Source organism: Salarias fasciatus, chromosome 2 (assembly GCF_902148845.1).
Source record: "Salarias fasciatus chromosome 2, fSalaFa1.1, whole genome shotgun sequence".
Classification (NCBI taxonomy): Eukaryota; Metazoa; Chordata; class Actinopteri; order Blenniiformes; family Blenniidae; genus Salarias; species Salarias fasciatus.
The window spans coordinates 32,041,470-32,065,633 of record NC_043746.1 but is presented as its reverse complement, the minus strand read 5'-3'; the positions used below and the strand labels follow the sequence as shown (position 1 = coordinate 32,065,633).

At 42.4% G+C, this 24,164-nt stretch overlaps 1 protein-coding gene and 2 non-coding genes across 3 annotated transcripts in view; 2 read left to right on the top strand and 1 right to left on the bottom strand.

The window, feature by feature from the left end:
- LOC115396953 (histone-lysine N-methyltransferase PRDM9-like) overlaps positions 1–13,708 on the top strand; it is a 35,883-nt gene extending 22,175 nt beyond the window's left edge. The window contains exons 3-4 of the mRNA XM_030103057.1: positions 8,556–8,852; positions 11,042–13,708. Of these exons, the coding sequence (XP_029958917.1) occupies positions 8,556–8,852; positions 11,042–11,802 (1,058 nt within the window). The 3' untranslated portion in view covers positions 11,803–13,708. The remainder of the gene's footprint in view (positions 1–8,555; positions 8,853–11,041) is intronic.
- A 5,206-nt stretch (positions 13,709–18,914) lies between these two features.
- On the bottom strand, positions 18,915–18,986 carry trnat-ugu (transfer RNA threonine (anticodon UGU)). Its single transcript has one exon. It is a non-coding gene; the product is annotated as a tRNA-Thr (tRNA).
- A 4,861-nt stretch (positions 18,987–23,847) lies between these two features.
- Positions 23,848–23,919, top strand: trnat-cgu (transfer RNA threonine (anticodon CGU)). The gene has a single exon. It is a non-coding gene; the product is annotated as a tRNA-Thr (tRNA).
- The last annotated feature ends 245 nt before the right edge of the window (positions 23,920–24,164 follow it).

Sequence of the window (24,164 nt, the reverse complement as noted above, 5' to 3'; positions counted from 1 at the left end):
GCTACAGTGTTGAATAGAAACCGAGGGTTATTTTTGTTTATTTCTATTAAACGAGAGTAATATAATGTCTTGGCTTTAAAAAGAATTTGTTTATTACTTAGCAAGCTACATTTCCAGGCCTTCAGAGATTGTTCTGATTTAGATTTACGCCACAGTCTTTCTAATTGCCGAGTTTTTTGTTTGAGAACACGGGTTTCAGAATTAAACCATGGAGCAACGCGCCTGGGTCGATGGGTTTTCAGCTGCAACGGAGCCACTACGTCAAGGGCAGATTTTAGTGAGTGCATAGCACTGTCAACAAACTGATCACTATTATCACCACTGGTCAATAAGCTCATTTCTGTGAGTTCACAAGATAATGCAGCAAATGCAGGCTGGATCAATTCTTTGTACCGAGCCACAGATTTTTCAGATAATGTCCGTATCAGCTGAATTTTATCTTTTTGAGAACAGTAGTCTTCAATCAAAACCTGAAAAGTAATTAAAAAATGGTCTTGAGAGTATAGGGTTCTGAGGGAGAACATTTAGGTCACTGACCTCTATCCCATATGTTAAAACCAGATCCAGGGTGTGCTTGTGACTATGAGTGGATTGATCAACATTTTGAGTGAAACCGATACTATCTAATACTGCAATAAACACATTACTCAAACTGTCACCAGAATCATCCACATGGATGTTAAAGTCACCTATTATAAGGATCTTGTTATGAGTCAATACTATATTGCTTAAAAACTCTGAGAACTCAGTTAAAAAGTCAGAGTAAGGACCAGGAGGTCGATACACAATAATTAATAGCACAGCTTTTTGGTTCTTCCAATTTGGACAAGTAAGCGTTAATATTAAGCTTTCAAAAGAGTTGAATTTAACATTAGTTTTGGGTTTAAGAAGAAGACTGGAGTGGGAAATCACTGCCACACCTCCACCTCGACCTGTTGATCTAGCTGTTTGGAAATTAACATAGGTTGGAGGGGTACATTCATTGAGCCTCACATAATCATCTTGCTGGAGCCAAGTTTCTGTTAGAGCAAGGAGATCAATGTTATTGTCACCGATAAGGTCATTAACTAACAGAGATTTAGTGGAGATTGCTCTAATGTTTAGTAGACCACATTTTATGTATATCCTACTGGAAAAGTTATTCTGTCTTGTACAGGTGTTAAGCTTTTTACCCATTGACTTTTTTTTAATGCTTTGAGCACTTTGGACAGACACAGTCTCTGTTAGCCTAGGTAAACCTCCATGCTTGACTTGTAAAAATCCGGGAGCAGGATTAGTGACGGGATCAACAAGATCAACAGAGGAGCGTTCTACACGACTGCTCTGCGCCCGGGGCTCATAGCTGGATTGTCAATTTAGAGTACGAAGCCGATCAGCCATATTGTGAGCTAAAAGGGCTGCACCATCCAAAGTTGGGTGGATGCCGTCCCTGCGGATGAGCCCAGGCTTTCCCCAGAAGGTGCGCCAGTTGTTTAGAAAAATAACTCCGTTTTCCTCACTCCATCTAGACAACCAGCGATTGAATGATGAAAGTCGGCTATACATTTCATCATTGACCAAATTGGGCAGGGGACCAGAGAATATTACGGCATCAGACATCGACTTAGCCAATTCACACACCGAGGCTACTTGTAATTTGAGCACCTCTGATTGTCTCCGCTGGGCATCATTACCGCCTGCGTGAATCACGACTCGACGGAATCTCCTACCTTCCTGTTTTAAAAGCCTAAGGTTCCCCTCGATGTCCCCCACTCTGGCCCCCGGGTAACACCTAACCTTCACCGCTGGCAGCTTCACGTCTCTAACTATAGAGCTGCCAATCACCAGCGTGTCCAGTTCAGCCGGCGTGTCGTCGCTGAGGAGAGAGAACCTATTGCAGACGTGAAGCGGTTCTTGGAGTGCTACGTGGCGGTGCTTAGCACTAGCCTTCCTCCGGACTGTCACAAACTGGTCCTGGTCTTGTCCCGGCTGCTCGGGACATGCTGCGGGGCTAGGCTTGCTAACACTCCTCTCACTGCGGGAACGGGCTGCGAGCTCTGCTGCTACCTCGCTGTAGCTAGCGCTGCCCTGCCCCTCACATCTGCGCAGCCGCTCCTCTGACTCGGTTACCCTGGCCTCCAGCGCTGTCAATACACTGCACTTTACGCAAATACCCCTATCGTCAAGGGAGGCAGGGTTCTGACTCAACATACAGCACACTGAGCAGGAAAGAAAAGAAGACAGAGGGGAGGACGCCATAGCGGTCCCGGCGGACCAAGCTAGTTAGCACGCTAAGCTAGTTAGCACGCCGGTGGCGCTAACGGCGGAGAAGAAATGTAATTCACGAGAGATCGCTTGGTCAATCGGGGGCGAAAGTAACCCCGGGGGCGTAAATAACCCCGATTTTTGATTGCTTCATGAATTAACAGTAATAGCAAGAGAGAGACAGCAAGCACTTCAGTCGCTCGCAGGCTTCAGCAAGCTTCACCAACACGGAAAACACTCGCCGGAGTGACGTCAGACGCTCAGGCTGCGCAGCACAGGGATAACTGGCTTGTGGCGGCCAGTTATCAAGTGAAAGAATCACTTCACTCCCTGTGCTGCCGGGTTGAGGGAAGCCGTACAAAATGTTAAATAATGCCTGACGTTAAAAAAAAATTGAGTAGCGATCTTTTACAAATCCTCAAGAACTTAAAATCCTCAGATAGTCTGAATTTAAACCAGCATAAAAATCTCATTCTGGATCATGTTGGAGAGATGGTCTGTTTGCTGGAAAAATATCTTGACACAGTTCCAGTCCACATGATCTTTAATTATTAAATGTACCATACAGCCTTGTGGAGGACCTGAGCCTCATCACCTCATACCAGGTATCATGGTAAACAGTTAACAGAAGGTTGAGCTGATATGAGAGAAGATAAGTGAATCTATCACAGAGAAAAAGTTGATCCTAAAAACTTAATCATTCATCTACCAGCTGCTCAGCAGCAAAAGCAGCACATCAAGCTATTATGTCATGATTTAATACTGTTTTTGAAATCTGAATGAAAATGATCAGTGTCAGCACTTGAGTTCCAGTGTTTGTTTCAAAGTTGGGACCATGAATGTAATGTGACTAACTTTTGTCTTGTACTTTTTGTCCCTCCAGAACTTCAACAGGATCATGACTGGAGAGAGGATCAGGTCTTTAAGCAGGAATCAAACTACTGCCTAAAGCAAGAAGAACCAGAACCTCCACAGATCAAAGAGGAGCAGGAAGAACCAGAACTTCTACTGTTTAAAGAGGACCATGAGGAACCAGAACCTCCACAGACCAAAGAGGAACAAGAAGAACCAGATCAAAGTTCCAACCGACAGAGTAGTTTGTCGGTTCATGTAAAAACTCACACAGGTGAGAAGCAATATTCTTGTAAAACATGTGGGAAATGCTTCAAGCACCGCAGTAGTATTTTCTATCATATAAGAACTCACACAGGTGAGAAACCGTATTCTTGTGAAACATGTGCGAAAAGTTTCCGTCAAAAGAGTTCTTTGTTGTACCACTTGAGAATTCACACAGGTGAGAAGCCGTATTCTTGTGAAATATGTGGAAACTGTTTCTATCGAAAGTGTCATTTATTGGATCATATGAAAACGCACACAGGTGAGAAGCCCTTTTCTTGTGAGACATGTGGAAACTGTTTCTATCGAAAGAGTCATTTGTTGGCTCATGTGAGAACTCACACAGGTGAGAAGCCCTATTCTTGTGAGACATGTGGGAAACGTTTCATTCACCGCAGCAGTTTTCTCTTCCACGTGAGACTTCACACAGATGAGAAGCCATTCCGTTGTGAAACATGTAAGAAACGTTTCTGTCGACAGGGTCATTTGTTGCGCCACCTGAGAACTCACACAGGTGAGAAGCTGTATTCTTGTGAGACATGTGGAAAAAGTTTCAGTGCGAATAGTAATCTGTTGCGCCATGTGAGGAGAATTCACACAGGATAGAAGCTGTACTCCTGGGCATCAAAGCACTCACATGTTGGGCCACTTGAGAACTCTCTGATGAGAAGCCATTTTCTTGTGAAAAATGAGATTCGATTTTGTTATAGTTTATTGCTGCACCCTGGGAAATCTCATTCAGGAGGTAAAACTTCAGGCTAAAATCTCTAGCCACATTATCCAATGTTTGTTTTTTTAACTCTGAATGAGTTGGAATTTAACTTGCTCTCCCTGAGGAAATCATTCAGGGCGTGGAACGTGGCCCGTCTCAGATTTTAATGTTACTGTTTTTAATGACTCTTTATATGGATTGATTGATTTGGCTTTGAAGGCCCCAAAACCAAAATAAAAATACGGCTGGAGTCCCTTTTCAGGCGAGCTCCAGCGAATGCAAGAAAAACCTACAGTCCCCCCCAACATCTGCCGTGTCCTGCCTGCCAGTGGACGGCAGGCAGGACACGGCCATAATCTCCGTCACTCTGCCTCGAGTGGCGGCCTTTAACGCCGGGCTCACATTGGCCCTCATTTATCAAACGGTCGTACGGCGGTATATGGGCGTACGCCCGTCGTACGTCCATATGAAAGACGGGTTGGTTATTTATCAATGTGTTCATGATCCTTCGGAAAGATGAAATCTCACGACAGCTCTGACATCGTGTACGTAAGTTTCAGTCAGTGCAGACTTGCGGTGCAGCACAGAAAAACCTGGCGGCGCGTGAAAATAATTATAAAGCACATCTCAAACACGCCATAAAGCAGGAGCAGCACACATTCAGGACAGATTAAAAATAAATAAATAAAAAATAAAATGATGTCCTTACGGAATATCTAATAAAATTCTTCCTTGTGGGATGAATAAAGGATTTTTAACTTTCAATAAGTCCGCTGGACCATCCTGCCACGGAGAGGAGGCAGTTTTAACAGTGCGCAAAGACGCACAGGCGCTGCTGCTGAGGAGCAGCTTCAGACGCTCTGATCCAGCGGGGGAAACGCTGCTGTTCCTGTTCATCCCCGAAAATGTGTGTGACCTTATTTAGGTAGTTTTACCCAATATTGCGCTGGCCGATAGAGTTACTTTTGATGCGACTGTGCCACAAGAGGATGCGGCAACCAGCAGAGCCTCCACTGGGTCTGGACGGAGGAGACAGGACCTGAAGAACCGCTACTGAAATGTAAATAAACTCTGAAGTTTAGCAAATTATTTAATCAGTGATGTGATGCCAGCAACCTAGAAAATAACATATGAACTAAAGGAAGATTATTTCAGGAGTATTGAAGAGTATTTCAGAGCGTAACATTGTTAATGATGATCAAATTTAGCCGCCGCATTTATCAACACCCGATCACTCAAACGCTGAGATCAGCGAGGTACAGAAGTTTCTGTGGCCCCGTTGTACGGTGAGCTCACCGCTCAGATATACACCCGTTTAAAAGATCGTTTGATAAATGAGGGCCATTGGGTCCGGTGCAGAATTTCCACAAGACTGTCGCTCACACTGCCTCCTGGTGGAACTGCGGTCAGCTGAGGCTCTGGGTGCGGAAACTGAACAGAAGATCACATAGATTCACGCTCGAGTCAGGAGTTCACGTCAGAACGGCCCCGCTAAACAGGAAGATGTCTATAAAACCAAAGACACAGTCATAGACAAAATAGTTACTCTGTAAAAAAAAAAAAAAAAAAGAAAAACTGTGAACTTCAGGATGTAGAGAAAGAATAAAAAAAGAATATTGTTAAAGATTGTGCAAATAAAACATCCACTGACCTTATAGATATAATACTTAGAAAAAATATAAAAACAATAATTAGTGAACTGTTTATATATTTATGCAACTTATCAGTTACAACAGGAAGATTTGCTAACAACACGAGAAGAGCCAAAGTTATTCTGCTGGAAAAGATGGAGATAAACGTGTTTTCAAACAGACCAGCATACTTGCTTCCCCAACTGTCAAATCCTAGTAGAATGGACAAATTCAGTAACAGATGCATTTTAAACAGCTCTCAGTACAGTTTCAGAACCTACCACTCCCATGTCAATGGCCTGAATGGATTTAATCCAAGAAATATCCGCTGCATTAGTCAAAAAACATTATTTTGTGATGCTCTTCGTTGACCATAAAAATGCCTTTGATACTATAGACCACACTGTACAGCTGAACAAACTGAGCAAACATGGCATCAGATGGGTGGAATATCAGCAGATTTCCTGTTAGAGGACAGAATGCAGTATCTGAGCAATATCTGATCAAATGTGGCGTACCTCAGGGGTCGGTCCTTGGACCCAAACGTTTTAATTGACATAGTAATGACTTTAGTTTTGTATCAAAACTGCTCAAATGTATTCACTTTGCAGACGAGTGCCTCTATTTTATTTTGTGGATAATTCAGCAATAGTGTTGGACGTGAACATAGATGAACTGAAAACAAAATGGACTGATGGAGATAAGTTGTCATTATATGAACTCACAGTCATGATATTTAATAACAGAGGGACAGACACTGATTGTTCTGTCAATACTAACGGTACTGAAATGAATGGAGTGAGGAAAAATAATTTTTGATGTCATAATGGATGCAAATTTGGACTGGAAATTACACAAAATTAAACATATGAAAAAACAGTTGCAGCATTATATAAGGTAAATGATGAAACACGATACAGTTTGTACAGCTGTGATTGATCCAAACTTGACCCGCTGTGCTGAAGTTTGGGGAAATCCCAATAAGATTAACATCCAGTAGTGTTCTACTACATAAAGTCACAGTCAAAAAAGTACAGAGATCCACCAAACTCATTATTCACCCAGTTAAAATTATTGAAATTCGTAGTTTATTGGGCTATAGTTCATAAAAAGGCTACCCATCTACATAACTCAAGAGGAACACAGATTTTCACAAAACTAATATTTAAACAGAAAATGAGACAACGCTGCATTTCAGCAGAATGGATCCAGTTATGGACCAATCTATATGATTATTCAAAAGAATGTACAAAAAATGATCAAATAACTGTGATATGAAATAAAACTCTTCAGAGTGAGCGTGACAGTGAAGATCACTCAGACTTTAGTTATTTGTTTTGTTGTCTGTTTTTTGTTTGTGATGTTCAATGAAATGTATGGTTGTTTTGTTGTTGTTTGAGGAATATGACTGTATGAGAAAAAGTTGCGGAGCAGATAAATTTATTCTTGTTTCTGCTCCCTTTCATTCAAGCTGCTAAAAAGTTTGCTCTGTATTGTTTGAAATTGTTTTTTTTATATATACAGTATATATATAACAATGAACGAAATAAACTACAAGGTCCGTCAACAAGAACCTTTTTGGCTCAACGAGGCCAATTTCTTTGTTTCTGTTGTTCATCTAAAGACATTTGGGTTTAAGATCAAGAGATGAATCTGAGACAAGAGTTTAGGGTGTTGCTTTCCTGGTATGGGTTACACAGCTTTGGAGAATCACCCCAACATTTTAAAATAGAAGTGAACAGGACAAAAAAAAACCCCTGAAGAAAACTCTCCTGGGTGAACATAGCTTTTAACCTCTGCTTTGAACGTCGGACTTTAATTGTTCTGTCTCTCTCTCTGAGATGTGAACGGGAGGGGGCAGCATCACGCTAATGTAGCGTACAACCTGCCGGGAATATTTTGAAGAGGAAGACAGTCGGCTCGCTGCAGTGTGACGTCATCAGTAGGCGCCGGACCCCGAGCCGACAGCGGCGACCGGCGACAGCGTTGTTGTGTCTCAGAGGGAACATTAACAGCAGCGATGGCTTCAGTTCAGGCTTTGAGTAAATTTATGAACGAGCGACTAACTGCTGCTGCTGGAGAATTCTTCACCATGTTTGAACGGACTATCGTCCAGTACCAAGAGGAGCTCGACCGACAGAACAGACTGCTGGAAATCATCTTTACACCTCAAGTGAAATTCCACGGAACAGATTTAGGTTTTTATCACTCCTGTTTGTTTGCTGCCTTTGTGACATCTCTTACGAGAATACGTGTAGAAACATCATACATATTTCTTACACAAATATGCATGTGTGTACACTCCTTGGTGTCCTTTTGTCTCATAGTAAGTACATCCATCCTCATCTGTTTGTCTACATCCTCCCACAGTCCGGTGATGGCTGTGTGTCACACTGGTCACGTTTTGGAGATGACTGAGCGAGAAGAGGCTTTTTGTATCCTCATATATGATATGCTCCACGTGATGAAACAGGTTCACAATATTTATTAAGGTGTCCACAGACTGGCCATGGTGTTGGAGCCAGCATCTCAGCAGCTGCCATAAAGATTCTTTTAATAAATAATTGTATTTTTTGTTCAGATCCCCGGGTGGGGGAGGTATAATGTAAAGAAGGATATTTTAAACTTTGAGATTATTCTGGTATACCCCCTTCCAAAACAAAAGGGGATTGCCCCTTCTTTTTTTTTGATGGAAGGGGAACACCAATAATTTTGGATTTGTTCGTAATAATCTGCAGCAGGTCTTTTTTCTTGTTGTCTTATTTGAAATGTATCCTGTCCTGTCTCATCCATCTGTCACTATAAACTACTCACATCCATCACATCAGCAAATTTGTCTTGTTTCCCTCCAGAGAGTCCACAGCAACACATCGGTAAGCAGAAGACGAGCTCCATTCAGGAGCAGGAGGAACATGAAGCTCCACACATTAAGCAGGAGGAGGATGTCATTGAGGTGACTGTTACTGATGGTGAAAGAGACGATTCCCTGGACTCTGTGAGAGACTTGACCACCCAGAGACTGACTGCTGCTGCTGTGGAAATCTTCACCATGTTTGAGCAAACTATTGTCCAGTACGAGAAGGATATTGCCCGTCAGAACAGACTGCTGGAAATCACCCTTCAACCTCAAGTCAAGTTACACAGAACAGGTATGGAGAGGTCTGAATGAACACATGAATCTGGCTCATGGGAGATCTCCATCCTATGCACATGCATATTCATATGCATACATATACACTTGCGCGTGCGTGCGTGTGTGTGTGTGTGCGTTGAAGGCCGACTTGAAGTCAATACCTGTTGGTGTTCTTGAGACGATCCCCAAGACCTTGAAATCCAAAGATATTCTGCATATCAACATAATAACCTCATTCTGGATCACATTGGAGGGATGGTCTGTCTGCTGGAAAATATCCTGACACAGTCCCAGTCCACATGGTCCTTAAAGGTGCATTAAGGAATTTTTCAACTTTGAAAATACTTATTTTCCACCTTAAATATGTTACAAATATTCAATGATGTGTAGAATGTGCCCTGATGTATTCATTGCAAGTAAGGTAAGGTACTTTATTTGTCATTATACAGTGAATGTACAACAAAATTCTTCCTCTGATTTAACCCATCCTTCGATGCCGCTGAAGCATTCCGTAAGGAGCAGTGGGCAGCTGCGGGGAGCGTCCGGGGACCCATCTCTAGCGCTAACAGCGCTATTGGCAATTTGTATTTCTTAGGGAGAATTTGAGAGGATGTGACGTAATGCGCGCTCCCGCTGGCCTGACTTGTTTAGCTTTTGGTTTGTCCGCCATTACTCCGTCAAATGCTTAGCGAGCAACAACTGAGCAGTATTGAGGATGGATCTTCCAGAAAGTAAGAAAAAACCAGCTTCTAGCACTGCCACAGCTCCAGCACAGACCCACCAGGTAAAAGAAACTTAAATCTTACTCCAGCGCTACTAAAAGAGCGAGGAAGGAGTTCCCCTCTTCCGTGCACATACATGGACACAAGCCACAGACACAAGCGTTTCACTAAGCTGCAGTTACGCCCAAGGCCTGCAGGGGCCGCTGTTTCGCATGAAAGGTGCAAACTCCTTAATGTGCCTTTCATGATTAAATGTACCACACAGCTTTGTGGAGGACCTGAGCCTCATCACCTCATACCAGGTGTCATGGTAAACAGTTAACAGAAGGTTGAGCTGAGATAAGAGACGATAAGGGAATCTATCACAGAGAAAGTTGATCCTAAAAACTTAATCATTCATCTACCAGCTGTTCAGCAGGTAAAGCAGTACATCAAGATATTATGTAATAATTTCAAAATGTCTTTATTACAAAGCCAAACCATGTTTGTACGTTGATTCATACGTCAAAGCTCCATTAAAACAGAAAAACATTGTGAAAAAGAAAAAAAAAACACTACAAAACAGATAGACCTTAATAAGAAATATAAACCAAAACAAGGAAGAAAGGAAAGAAGCCAAACCTCCCTGAAGATACAAGCCTCTGACTCTGTGCAGCCTCATTTCATTCCAACCATCAAATGTTGCATCTATGACTGAGGGTTTAAATGATGAGCAGAGATGGAAAACAAGTAAGAAAATTAGAGGTTTCAGGTGTTCCACAGGTAATGAAGGCGGTTCAGGAGGAGCTGGATGCTGACAGGTGAATGGACGGTGTTACTGCCTCCGTGAAGCAGCTGCCTCAGATTCTCAAAATCATCTGGCGGGCCGGATATTAATGTTCAGCCAGCGGGCCACCAGTTGCTGACCGCTGTTATAGATGTTGCACCAGTCTTTTCACGAGCTCTTCCTGTGTCTGTTCACCGCTCGCCGCCGTCACTGTTGTTGTGTACTTCTTCTTCGGGCAACTGGCATCTTAAAAGTTGCATTACTGCCACCTAGAGGACGTAATGTGCTATCGCGGTTGGGCGGCATGACCAAAATCTCTACCATGGGCCAAATTTATATCACCTACATTTGTGCCACCCACCCTTATCACAACACATGCCGTAGAATTGATTTTTTTTTTTTTTTTTTTGACTGGATAGTAAACTGTGACATGGGGTTTGTGATTGCAATTATGAGAATATTCCCATATCTGACCGTAGCCCTGTGTCTGTTTGACTGAACCTGCTGGAGCCCGGTGGCAGCTGCAGATCCTGGAGATGAGATCCATATATTCTTCCGAAGAAGTTTTGTGAATAATTAGAATATCAGTGATTCAATGCTATTTCCGAAATATGAACATTATCAACGTGACTGTTTGAGTTCCAGCGTTTCTTTTAAAGCTGGAACCGTGGAAGTAATGTCACCAACTTTTATCTTGGACTTTTTTTGTCCCTCCAGAGCTCCAACAGGATCATGACTGGAGAGAGGATCAGCTCTTTAAAGAGGAATCAAGCTACTGTCGAGAGCAAGGAGAACCAGAACCTCCACAGATCAAAGAGGAGCAAGAAGAACCAGAACTTCTACAGTTCAAAGTGGACCACGAGGAACCAGAACCTCCACAGATCAACAAGGAACAGGAAGAACCAGGACTTCCACAGTTTAAGGAGGAACCAGAACCTCCACAGATCAGAGAGGAGCAAGAAGAACCAGGTCAAAGTTACAATCTACAGGGTAATTTGTTGGTCCATATGGAAACTCACACCGGTGAGAAGCCATATTCTTGTCAAACATGTGGTAAAAATTTCATTCTCCAAAGTACTTTGTTGATCCACATGAAAATTCACCCACCTGACAAACCGTATTCTTGTAAAACATGTGGGAAATGTTTCTCCCGACCCAGCAATTTGTTGGCCCATATGAGAACTCACACTGGTGAAAAGCCGTATTCTTGTGAAATATGTGGGGAACATTTCAGTCGAAGGAGTAACGTGTTGGTCCATGTGAGAACTCACACTGGTGAGAAGCCGTATTCTTGTGAACTCTGTGGGAAACGTTTCACTCAACGAAATGTTTTTTCCGAACACTTGAAAACTCACACAGGTGAGAAGCCATATTCCTGTGAAACATGTGGGAAGCGTTTCTATCGCAAGAGCTATTTGATGCGCCATGTTAAAGTTCACACAGGTGAGAAGCCGTTTTCTTTTAAAACGTGGGACTAGACTTTCTTATTGCAGTTCATTGCTGCACCTGGGAAATCTCATCCGGGAATAAGAAGCTTGACTGAATTCATGTTTTTATGGATCATACAGTAGTCACAAAAATAACATTTTCTGAAAGAAAAACCAAGAAACAGTGGAGGTTATATCACAACATGTCAGTGCAGAGGCGGTTCTGCCTACAATTGCGCCCTGGGCGAGAACTGTCCAAACCGCCCCGCCCCAACAAAAACTTACCGCCAAACCCTGCCACCAAAATAACAATAAAGAGCAATACATTATATTATTTTTTGATTATTTTATTAAATATAATCTTAAATATAAAAACAAAGGATAAACAAGATCAATGAATAAAATACAGTACATTTATTGTGCATGCTTGAATAATATCTGAACAAAGCAAAAAAGGCAACGATATAATCTTCAATGCAAAATAGTAACAGGAATATTTATTATTATTTATTAACATTTGTCAACATCCTATTAGCTAAGCATGACACACTGTCAATTATTTAAAAAACCATATCACATGTATGTTACAAAATGCCAGGTCAGTTTATTTTAGAAGGTATTGATCTTATCGTACAGCGTATAGGAATAAAAAAGTCCACAGTCAGGATGTCGGTGTGAATTTGCACTTCTTGTTGCATTTGAAACACAAACTGTACCAGGCTGCCTCTGGGTGAAATTAGTTGCATGACACGATGCCTCAATTACAATAGTTGGTAGTTCAGCAAAAACTCAACACCACATACAGTCGTCTTCTGTGGCTCAGCAACGTATTAGCAAAAGGCTAATAAATGGCCTGTAATGTCATTCACATCACTCAGAAAAATATGCATCCCTTTATCTTTTGCCCATTTCTCCTCTTCTTCTTTTCTTCTTTTTCTAAACTGGGCACCTGATGGCTTCTTTGGTCTTTTACTTGGATCCATGATCAAAACATTACCTTTCGCCAGCGCCTTCCGGTCACGGTTCACCTGTAAACCAACCGGAGTCCGGAGTCACGTGATGTAAACCCCCCCCGCCTCTTCGGACAGCCCGAACGGACACACAAGCTTTATGGCGTGACAAATGAGGGCGCCCCAGCGCTCACGTCACTAACTTGACATGGAAATGAGTGCAAGTCTGGAAAACCACTTTCTCGTGGGCACGGCGCCAGTGCGCCCTGGGCAGTCGCCCACATTGCCCATCGCTAAAACCGGCCCTGTGTCAGTGTGACGACTTGCTTGAAAACCACAAGGTCCGCTGCAATGATTGGACGCAGCTCACGGTCCTTTCAGGTCATTAATAATGAAAAACACAAAACTGTCCACCTCGGCAGCCTTTTCAGGTCTGCCCTCGGTGACACCAAAAACCAAAATACAACACCAGCTGGGTCCCTTTCCAGGAGCCCAGAGCCACTTCTAAAAACCCTGCCGCTTACTGCAGTGGTGAAATGTCTTGTTTTTTTGTTGCTTGCTGTTTGTTTTTAATATTTGATGATTGTATGAGAATCGATGCATTAGCATGGCGGGGCCCTGTGTTCTAGGGTCGAGAGACAAACAGTGGGGCGATCGTTCCTTTGCTGTCGCTGCCTCCAGACTGTGAAACAATCTGCCAGCTGGCGTTCATGCCTCCACTGATCTCGGCTTTTTTAAAATGAAGTTGAAGACCCACCTTTTGAGATTGGCTTTTAATTCTGACTGGGGCAGTCTTACATTTCCAGGTTGCACTAAGTTTTGTCTGGAGACTAATAACATGCAGCACGATGGCACCTTCCACAGTTATGACTGTCTTCCTGTTTTTGCTTCACGGTTCTGTTGTAAAGCACTTTGGGTTCCTTCTGGTTTTAGTGAAGGCTCTATATTAAAATTTGATTGATTTATTGATTGAGATGAAGGGGCAGAGGAGATGATTGACACATATTGTTTGAACTGATTTATTGTTATTTTTCCAATGAATGAAATAAAGTCCCTCAAAAGTATTGGAACATCAAAGGCCGGTTTCTTTGTTTTTGTTGTTCAACTGAAGACATTTGAGTTTAAGGTTGTGAGATGAATATTTGACAAGAGTTCAGAATGTCAGCTTTTTTTCCTGGTAGTTATTCTGGTCTCTATATAAATTAAACGGCTTCAGAGACTCACCACAGCATTTAAAGGAGAAGTTTCACCATTTTCCAACCTAATTTCAATCTCCTTGGGGTCATCCCACGTTAAAGGACATACAAACTGTGATGCAATGTTTCGCTATCCTGGCTGAGTAGAACTTATTTCGAGCTGTCGCAGCAAAGGCTCCTATTAAAATCCTCATTATCAGTGTTTTTTTGTTGTCGCCTCTACATGAGATCAGAATGTCATTTAAAAAGAAAGTACAAGTGGGTCTAGCAACGTTACCGGTTGAGTTTAGTTTAAACAATTTTGCTAAATACTGTAAAGTTTGAAATGTCAACCACTCACCCCTCCAAACTCGGCATCGGGAGTTGAAAGTTTGTTCCAAACACTCACGCCACCGACTAAGGTGCACATTCTCCTCATAGTGCTTTGTGCACTCCTGGTTTTGAAGTTCAGGTTTCCCCTGTAATCATAACCCCCCTCTCTATGAGTGAAAAGTTTCTGCGCATTGACCAGTCCTTGTGTGCCCGTGGCTTTGTACACGGCGGTTTTGAATTCTACCACATCTGGAAGTTTTAGTCGTCTGGAATTGATTAAAAAGAATAATCATTGCTGTGATCCTGGAAACTTTTATCCCAAAACATCTCTCATCAAAAGACAGTACTGAATAATGGCTGCATTTTAAGCTACCTGCACTCTTTCTGCTACTTTTTAGTTACAACCTCATGTCATTCTACCACATTCTTCCTCACCTGGAGTCTCTCTCCTACACTGCAGTGCCATATTATGTAACGCTGCATTGTGTAATAATGTAAAACATTTTCACTCACGCTGTAATAACGCTGTATTTTTTTAGTAGCCTGCCACATTTTGTAACTATGCATTGCATATTTATAATTTTATAATTTGGTGCATTATGTAATAAAAACCAAAATTGATGTCTTAATTAGAAGAAAAATATGATGGAAACTTAACCTCAGGTCAGTCTGCCTGGGTCAGATCGAAATGAAGTTTGGGGGTAGTTTGTTTTCTTTGTGCTGTAGTTACAAGTTGTACATAGTAATTATCTAGTTAGTATGAGGGGCTTTCTCTACAGCGGGGTGGTTTCTGAGATGGTATATCAGTGAAGATAGTCAGGAGGCAGAGGCTGCAGCTGCCCCAGGCCCATGGTTATGAAGGGGTCCATCACCAATCTGATGGGGGGAAGAAAAAAAAACGGACCACAGTTTCAGCAGATCGAAATTAATTAAAAACTATCTCAGGGTGTGCATGAATACGGCCAAACTCTGAAACCTCACTTTGCTATCCACAGAGAGGGACACTGTCACTAATGAGGACTAAGTGGCTGAAAGTTTAGTGAGGAGGAAGGAGAGAAAGATGGTGTTATAAGATGTGAAGCCACATTACTGCATATACTTCGGAAATAGAGGCTGGGAGGTCCAATCAGTTGGAGTTTTTCTTATATTGGACATTTTGGACTCTGGACATTTCGTCTTGGCTGCAGTGGATTTTTGCTGGATTGGACTCAAACTCCCCATCACTGGATGAAAACATCGTCAGTAAGTTGCTCCATTGTCGTAGATGCTAACTGTCTGACGTTACTTGTCTTCAATAGCATTGTTCTCATAGCTGGCTGTACTGTGGACTGTCGTGTCGGCTTGGTGAACAATAAGCCACTCATGTTGTTTATACACTTGTTGGTAAACATCGCTAAATGTCACTGATCTTCTATCTTTCGTTTTTATTCTTTTATTATTTATTTCCACCCCAGTCTGCTTGACTTACTCACCTGTATCTGGCTCAGGTTTGAGCAAAAAGTTCACGGCGCTGTCCATGGTGCTGAAACGGCTCAGCGGCGGCTCGATTATCCAGCAGGTCGCTGACCATTCACGGCGCTGTCCATGGTGCTGAAACAGCGCAAACTGTGCTCCTCAGCACAGCTGTGATGACACATTGAATTCACCACTGAGTACATATAGAAAAAAACTTTTATGATATAACTTCTTCTAGACGTCATCCACAGGTAAAAAAGGGATATCTGAACAGATAGTATTGGACTTGCATGTTTCAAATGTGTGAAAAATAGATGTTTGTGTCTTTGTAACCACCTGTACTTCAAACAACCACGAGGCAATGGCGACAGCTGTGTGGTTTTTGTTTTTCTTTAGGCACACAGGGTGGGTCATGGTGAATATGTTCATCTGCAGCCCAGAAGTGACAGTCAACCTGGTTATTTTAATAGTGTGAACGTATGAGAAACTTTTCTTTTGTTAATCATCCTGACCTCCCCTTTTTAGGTGGCGTATTGCTCCTGATTCGTTTGTACTTTTGATTTGTGTGACTGATGTGAGGAAAGCGCCTTGATTGTCGCTTCTCCTGCTTTTCAGAAGCTGCTGGCAGCAGCGGCAGTGCCGCTGTTCCTCTGCGGTGGCGTCTCCTTCCTGTGTGATGTGCTCTGCTCCTCCTGATGTTGAGTGTATTCATCTTTAGAGTGTGTGCGAGTGAGTCTGAGGTCCTGATTTCCCTGAACTGCAAACCCCAGCTTCTGATTCGGCTAACATCTCTCCTTTATTTTTTCAGTGCATGGATGAGATTTTGAATATTTCACAAAAGTGGAACCATGTCTCTTGATTATTCATGGAACAAACCTGAGTGTTTTTGCATGCCCCATCATGGTACTTTAAGGTGTTTTATATGTCTCTGGGTGCAACAGGCTTCCAGGTGTGTTGGGAATACGCATATTGACATATTGCTATATAAAGACATTTCAGCGCCTGGACAGCTGGAGATGGGGAATCGAACGAACTATATCAACGGAGCCACAGCCACTTCACAAGCTCTAGATGTTTTCTTTCAAAAACAAAACAGTAACAACAAAACAAAGTAAAAAAGGAAACCTCTTGGCCTCTGTGTTTCTATTCAGCTATGAACATTGTTATAATTTGCAGTTCAGTGGTAAAATCCATCCCCCGAGGATCAAACAGACTTTCATCTTTACACTTAACAAATCCAACCCACCAGCCTGATCCAACTCTTATTTTTGAGGGTGAGATGTACACGTCAAGTTCTAATTTGAGAAGTGTGCAGATGAAATAAGTGAAGAAAGGTGGAAAATAAGGAGAAGTAATGAGAAAACATTCCACTGGGGCAAATAATCACTGCAGTTCTAGAGATGATGTGATGCAGTCACTGTCAAATGAAGTCAAACAACTTTTATATTCTTCTCTGTAGGCTGATTGTTCGCTTCCTGCCTTCCGACCTGGGCTAGCAGGAGTGGTGATGAAGAGGCATCAGTGTGTTTTCACCTCACCTGTCTGTGGCCAGAATGCTGTTACTGACTCTGTTACATTTTGGACCTCATGGGTCACTTCTGGAATAGATTTCATGGTTGCTTGGATGTGTTTGTGGTTTCATTTATAAAGAGAACAACACCACCCCCTCATGGTCAAACCTGAAAACTGCATCATTTTCAGTGTCGCTGCCATTTCTGTGTTCCGGTCAACCTTTCTGAAAGTTCCTGTGTGAACGTGGCAATTTAGTGAAAGGAAAATACAAAAATGACCTGTTTTCAGTTGAAATGTTGTGTCAAAGGGTCCCTGGTTTTCACTGTGAGGCAGCGAAGCTCTCCTGCCTCACATCCCTGTTTGAGTCCACACACTAAAAAATGCTGGGTTATTTTGGGTTATTGTGGTAACTCGTTTTATGAGTTGCAATTTGTGTTGCGTCAAATGTTTGGATTATTTTTATAAAGAGTAAGGTACATCATTACAGACTGTGCTTCCTAGGGGAAACAAAGTTAGGATGAGGGAGCAAAAAAAAAGAAACCTGCACAGCAAAGACATAAGACAGTTGCATCAGTTCAGCAGATCAGTCTTCGCAGCTTTCTCAGCGCACCAGGTCATTCCCACTGTTCGTCAGCAGAAGGGTGAGGGAGGCGGTTGGGTGGTGGTATGGATACGTCGTGAGTGCAGGTGTGAGACTATCAGTTTGTGAGTCCATGTATGTGTGTGTAGTTTGGCCTGTCCCCCTCCGCGTTCAGTTCACACTGACCCATAAGTGGGTATGGGTTGCTATGGAGATGCCTAGACAACGTATAGCTATTTCTCAGTATACATAAACCAAAGTAATCAAACAATTCTCTCCAACCCTGTTACTGGAGAGCCCTGTTCTAGCTAGCCAGGGCTAGAAGGGTCAAAAATACGAACCATTCTCCTCCATAATTAAAAGGTCATTCTGAAATATGCCTGGAGTCAAATACTTGTTCAGTTTACAACTTTATCCTGAAAAAGAATGGTTATATTAAGTAGATCACAACTGTCCTTAATGGCATCTCAGCTCAGTCCCTCTGCTGGGGTCAGGGGTCAGCTGTAGGTTCATCAGCTGCCTTGGATCCAAGCTGGATGCTGCTATTGAGTTGTGTAGCGTTGAGTGACACTATCATCAACTAGTCAGATTCTGATGTGTTATTTACAGACAGCTGAGGTTTCTATAGCTTCTGAGGTGGGTCTTCCAGGGGAGCTTCACTGATTCGACCATGGGCCACTGCGTGAGGAATGGACCGGCAGATACAACTGTGGATCTGTTAACAAAATAGAAATTCTAAGAAGATGGATTTTCTAAAATGAATGGGCTGACTAACTAACAACAAGGCCTGGTGCGGCATTTAGTGAGGATGTGAAAGAGCGATTGATCAAGGATCACAGGATGGATTTCTTCTCCAAGTGATGGGTGAGTGCTGGTTCTGTTGTTTCCTCTCTCTGGATCAGGTTGGTGCTGCTGTTGGGCAGTTATATGCTTTTGGCGTTGCTCCTTGTCATTGTCAGTGTGGAGTGACAATCTGGTGATGCCTTGAGCTTGTTGGGCTGTCATGTTGGTATTGATAAGTACTGAATTGTCATTGATTTTCAATTGTGTCTATATTGTAGAGAATATGTGTGCAAAGAGACACTTAGATTTTTATTACGAGTGACACTCATTACACTTGTATGTCCACATCTTCAGTCATGAACAGTTCACCATCTAAGGCATGGATGGGGGTTGAACCCATGATATTTGGTTTACAAGACCAACGCCTTACCACTTGGCCACCATGCCACAGATAAGCATCTCGCAACTGGCGACCCGAAGATCAGACCTGGCCCATGAACAATAATTAGGTGAGTTTGAAGATCTGAGGCTCCTGTTTGACAGAAGCAGTAGCATCGTTACCTGACTTGTATCCAGCTCCTCCAGAACTGCCTCCATTACCTGTTTGAAAAGCTCTGAGTCAGTGATTGAGCTGTGGTGCTGTGAGAGCAGCGTGCTGCTTTCAGGGACACACTCCCTTAAAGCAGCATGTTGTTACCTTAGTTACCAGTATCACAGTCAGCTGTTAGCTTAGCTGTTAGCCACCGGTGGACTAGCTAGCACTGAACGATTTGTTCTTTGTCCAACATCATGAGGTGGTAGTGATGAGCAGATGAAGCTTCGTGAACCACTGGCTTTATTTTCTGAAGCCACTAGAGGGTGCTGTCTGTTCAAGAAATGTTTGACAGCACACTTCATTTTCAGTCCTTCAGCTTCTATTTTACAGTATTTCTCCATCGGTTTGGCTCATTTCTTGAAACTGAAATTACATTTTCAAAACTCGAAGATCATTTGGCAAAATATTCTTACAGTTCAGCTCAACACCATAGTTCACTTGCAAAAGCTCATCTCTCTCTCAAAACTGTTCACGCATGTTTCAAAGCTTCATTTCTTTCCCATATAAACAGTCAGAGCCTCCAAAATGTAAAGATCTTTCTCAACAGCTTCGGCTCATTTTTCAAAACAGACCGGATGTTCTCAGTTCTCTTGGGTCTCTTGCCAAAAACAACCTGGACGGTTCAGCAGAACCACGGTTCACCTGTCAGAGATCAGATCTCGGCCAAAACAGTTCACTTAGGTGGAAAAACTAAATTTCTCTCTCAAACAAATGATCAGTGCCCTCAAAATGCTTTGTCCTTTTGACCTTGTGTGAGCACTGACAGTCAAAATGTTTAGATGTTTTGTCTTTAAGGGCAGAGAACCACTGAAATATTCCTCATCTGCCTTTCTGTCTGGGCCCAGTCCTTCATTCATAATGGTGACTGTGATAGTTTTTTATTTTCTTCTTTGGGTTTTTTTTAGCTAACAGAAAATATTGTGTATAAGAAAATGAAGACAAAAAGCATTTTACAGTAAGAAGAACCTTCAAGTTCTGATTCACACATCGCTCTCATACCTCCAAGGAAACTGTTATAATTTTTATTTACACACAAAACAACTTCCATCCATCGGAGTTCAATATACTGTAAAAAAAAAAACAAAACAAAGAAACAAAAACAAAAAACAAAAAACTAGAATTTGACACTCAGAGAGGCGCAGACCTCCGCCACAGCTCAAATCAGTCACCAACAACAATAAGAACACCATATGTGATTAAAAAAACAAAAAAAAAAAAACAAAAAAAAAAACATTTTATTTCTCCCCAACACAAACAATGTCTGGGAGAAAGCTGTTAGTTGCATGTTCATATCTCAGTGTGTTTCCTCACAGTGACTGACACTCCAGAATCCCCCTATTTTTGTCTGTTCTGGATCCTGGTATCCGGAACACTTCCTGATCTGGATCAGCAGCTGATATCCCTTAGAGTCCTTGAAGAACTTACTGTAATTTTTTTGCTAAGCCCCCTTGTCATTTATTATTGAGTTATGCCCAACTATGTGAAAGACTCCCTATCTCTCAATGATAAAGAATCCTTTAAAAAAATCCTGGATCCAGACAGTGATCCGGATTGTCAACAAAATTTAATGGATTCTAAGTTAGCCCAAGACCCACCTTTCCACAAAGTTTCATTGCAATCCGTCAATAACTTTTTCCGTAATGTTGCTCACAAACCAACCAACCAACAAACCGATGTGATTACATAACCTCCTTGGTGGAGGTAACAAAACCAAAAAGGAAAATTGTATGTAGCCCAATGTACTGTAAATAAAGCTGGAGTGTCAAAGCTCACTTCTTCACTGGTCTCCCTCCTCGCCCTCCTGACTGTCCTCCTCACCTTCATGCAAACACACCCATGTCTGATATTCATGGTATTGAAGTGTGTTTTTGACTAATTTTGACAGCTGAACAGATGATTTTGCAGGTGGTGACTGATACAATGAAATTAGGCTGATATGTTTTGGAGAGAACAACCATTAGACTGAGAATCAGTCAGTTTAGATCAACATGACCTACTCACTTGGGAATTGTGCTAAATCTATCCTTACTGTGCTAAATCATTTGCAAAGATTTTCTGAGACATTGAGACATGTACTAAGACATTTTAAATGTGATGACATGAATGAAAAATGCCATTCTGTTGGGAGCAGTTACAGGGTAGTTTGGAAATTTGTCTGTGTTGTTTTGAAAATGTAATTTCGGTTTCAAGAAATGAGCCAAACCAATGGAGAAAAACTGTAAATGAATGGACTCAAAGGCGTAATATACGTAATGTTGGTGGATTATGAAAACCCACGGGCCCTCTTGTGGTGAAATCCACTGCCGAGGATTTTTGTTTGTTTGTTTGAATGAATGAGCGCAGCAGCTGCCTTCTGACACCACTCAATTTCAATGACAAATTAAAGGCGCTACACTAGGCTACATGCGACAACTGCATGTCGAAAATCTCCCGAATGGGGCCCTTTCCAAGTACTCACCGGTTAGTTGTTGGTAGGGGGCCCCGACAGACGGCGGATATCAGCGACACAACTTGAAATCCCCCGTATAATTTACACTGGCATGTCGGGAACCTACCTATTCGGGCCATGACTGCATTTGCGTGTGTGCTGTTTGCATAATCAACCTTATTTTACACAGACGCCACAGAAGAAGAAGGGCCCCTGAATTGCAGGCTCTCTCTGCATGTTGTGAGAAAAAGCCGGCAGGACGTGGTAAAATGTTCAATGATGCGATGCACCGTTTTTTAAGTAAAAGAGAAGAACTGAACGATCGTTTCCGCACATTTTATTTACTTAGTAGCAGTTAAGCTGTATTAGTATTATTTACTGCACTTTTTTGCTTTTTTTTCTGACCCTGGCATCCAGCATCCAGGTGCTCCTCCACAAAGGACCACCAGAACAGGAAGAGGTACACGGCCTCTGCTCTCGAACTGTTCTTTAAGACTTCTACAGGAGAAGCGACCAGTTCCTTCAGCCTGAAGCAGGATCTCTGGCCTCCAGCCATAAGCACATGGCAGACTGACTGACAAAGCCAAGCACCAGTCAGTCCAGCGTCTGACTGCCACCCGGGCCCGGATCCAGTCCTCTAGCCCACGACAAGGACACCGCGGAAGAACCACGGCAAGAATGGTTCTTCAACCCTTCAACTCCTCCACCTTCTACCGCTGCACAGCAACAGACGACGTTAGCAGGGACCTGCTAACCGGACACATAGAGCAACCACCTGGCTAGCACCGATCGGTTGGCTAGCACCGAGCGGCTGGCTAGCACTCTTCCTCCAAAGACAATGGAAAGTGGTAACTATCTGGAATTTAGCATAGACAGGTTTTGCCAAGCGTGGAACTGTTTGCTTCTATGATGTGTGGATTTAATTGAGATTCTTTTCCGGTTTTGATGAACTGAGGGTAAGTTAACAGTCTGGAAGCTAATGATCACTTCGCTTCACCCAGTGCCAGGTTTGCAAGCTAATCTTGGTACTGAACTGTAATGCATAAAACCTCCAGCATCACACCAAAACATCACCTGGTTAATCCAACATCTTCACCTGGTCTGAGGTGATGGACTACACAGATCATGTAGACTCCTTTTGAATTGGCTTTTACAAAGTTGCACTTGAGAGAGGAAACAGGCCTCACCCCCTCTCAAGCTCCCCTTGGTTACTGAGCACATGTGCCAAGCACATCCTCCGATACGCCCTTTTAACTGTAGCCTTCGGCTGGCCGCCATTTTGATCTGTAGTTCTATCCCTGAGTCCTCCATCCCATCTCCATCTCACAAACCATCTCTCTCCCTCACACTCTCACACACACACACACACACACACACACACACACACACACACACACATTCATACAAACACGACTTGTATAGACATACAGATAGAATTGTGTGTTTGTTTTGTCTTTATTGTTAATAAATACAATTTTTGGAATCATTTGTGTCGTTAGTTTTTCACAGTTATGAATGGAATGTCGATCTCTTCTGTCCAAGAACTCCAGAATCCTTCAGGTTTTACTGTTAAAATGGCAACTTGTTAATAATCAAATTATTAATCCAAATTCCAAATTAATAGTTTAACCAAGTTTATGAGACTGATTACAACAAATTGGCTATCTTTTCCTACGAAACGTAGGTGGTGCCCCGAGGTTTTCTGATGAAATCAGATCCAAAATTCTTTAATTAATAGTTATTGTTGATAATCATTAATTATTACTGATAGCCAAATTCATTAAGTTGAAATCACAACATTAATGATGTGGCCCACATGTGTCAGAAGAACCTTAATGTTGTGAACCCCAACACAGTCACCATGACGGCCAGAGTGGTGTCCTTCACTCCACCAGAACAGGAAATTCTCTTGGAGGCAGATGGGGAGCTGGGTTCTCCCTCTTCTTCTGTGTTGATTGTTTTTTGTGTGGAACTCTGACTGAGATAAGGGATGGGATTGAATTAATCCTGGAACTTAATCTCCATGGTAATTTATCTCAAAACACATCCCACTTTCCCCAATCCCAGTTTCGTCACTCTTTGTAACCCAAAATTTCTGGATTCAATCCCAAGACGCCAAAATCTCAGGTTCAAGTCCCAAACCAGTTTCTTCTTCTGGTGAACAACTCAGAGCAGGCCTGGAGTGACGTCTTCAAAAAGAACCGCTCCACTCCTGGAACAGTTATTTTGCATGGTAGTCAGAAGTCAAGAGGGTTCTACAAACATTATTGATCTTATACTGACAAGGTGTGGTGGCCAAGTGGTAAGGCGTTGGTCTCGTAAACCAAAGATCATGGGTTCAACCCCCATCCATGCCTCAGAAGAGCAAATCTTATGTGTTGCACAATTAACAACAGAGGAACATTACAGTTGGAGCCTCAAGAATAGATACATGGCTAATAAGTCCCATTATAATACATGGCTGAATTCCCACTGGATGCATTTTACTTTTTTCTTGATGCTCTCTGCAGCTGCAACAGAGTCCCAAGTGATTTGACAGTGAGTCAAAGCCGAACCCAAACAATATCCCCCAACCATTTTCCCTTGTTCCCTCCAAGCTGTC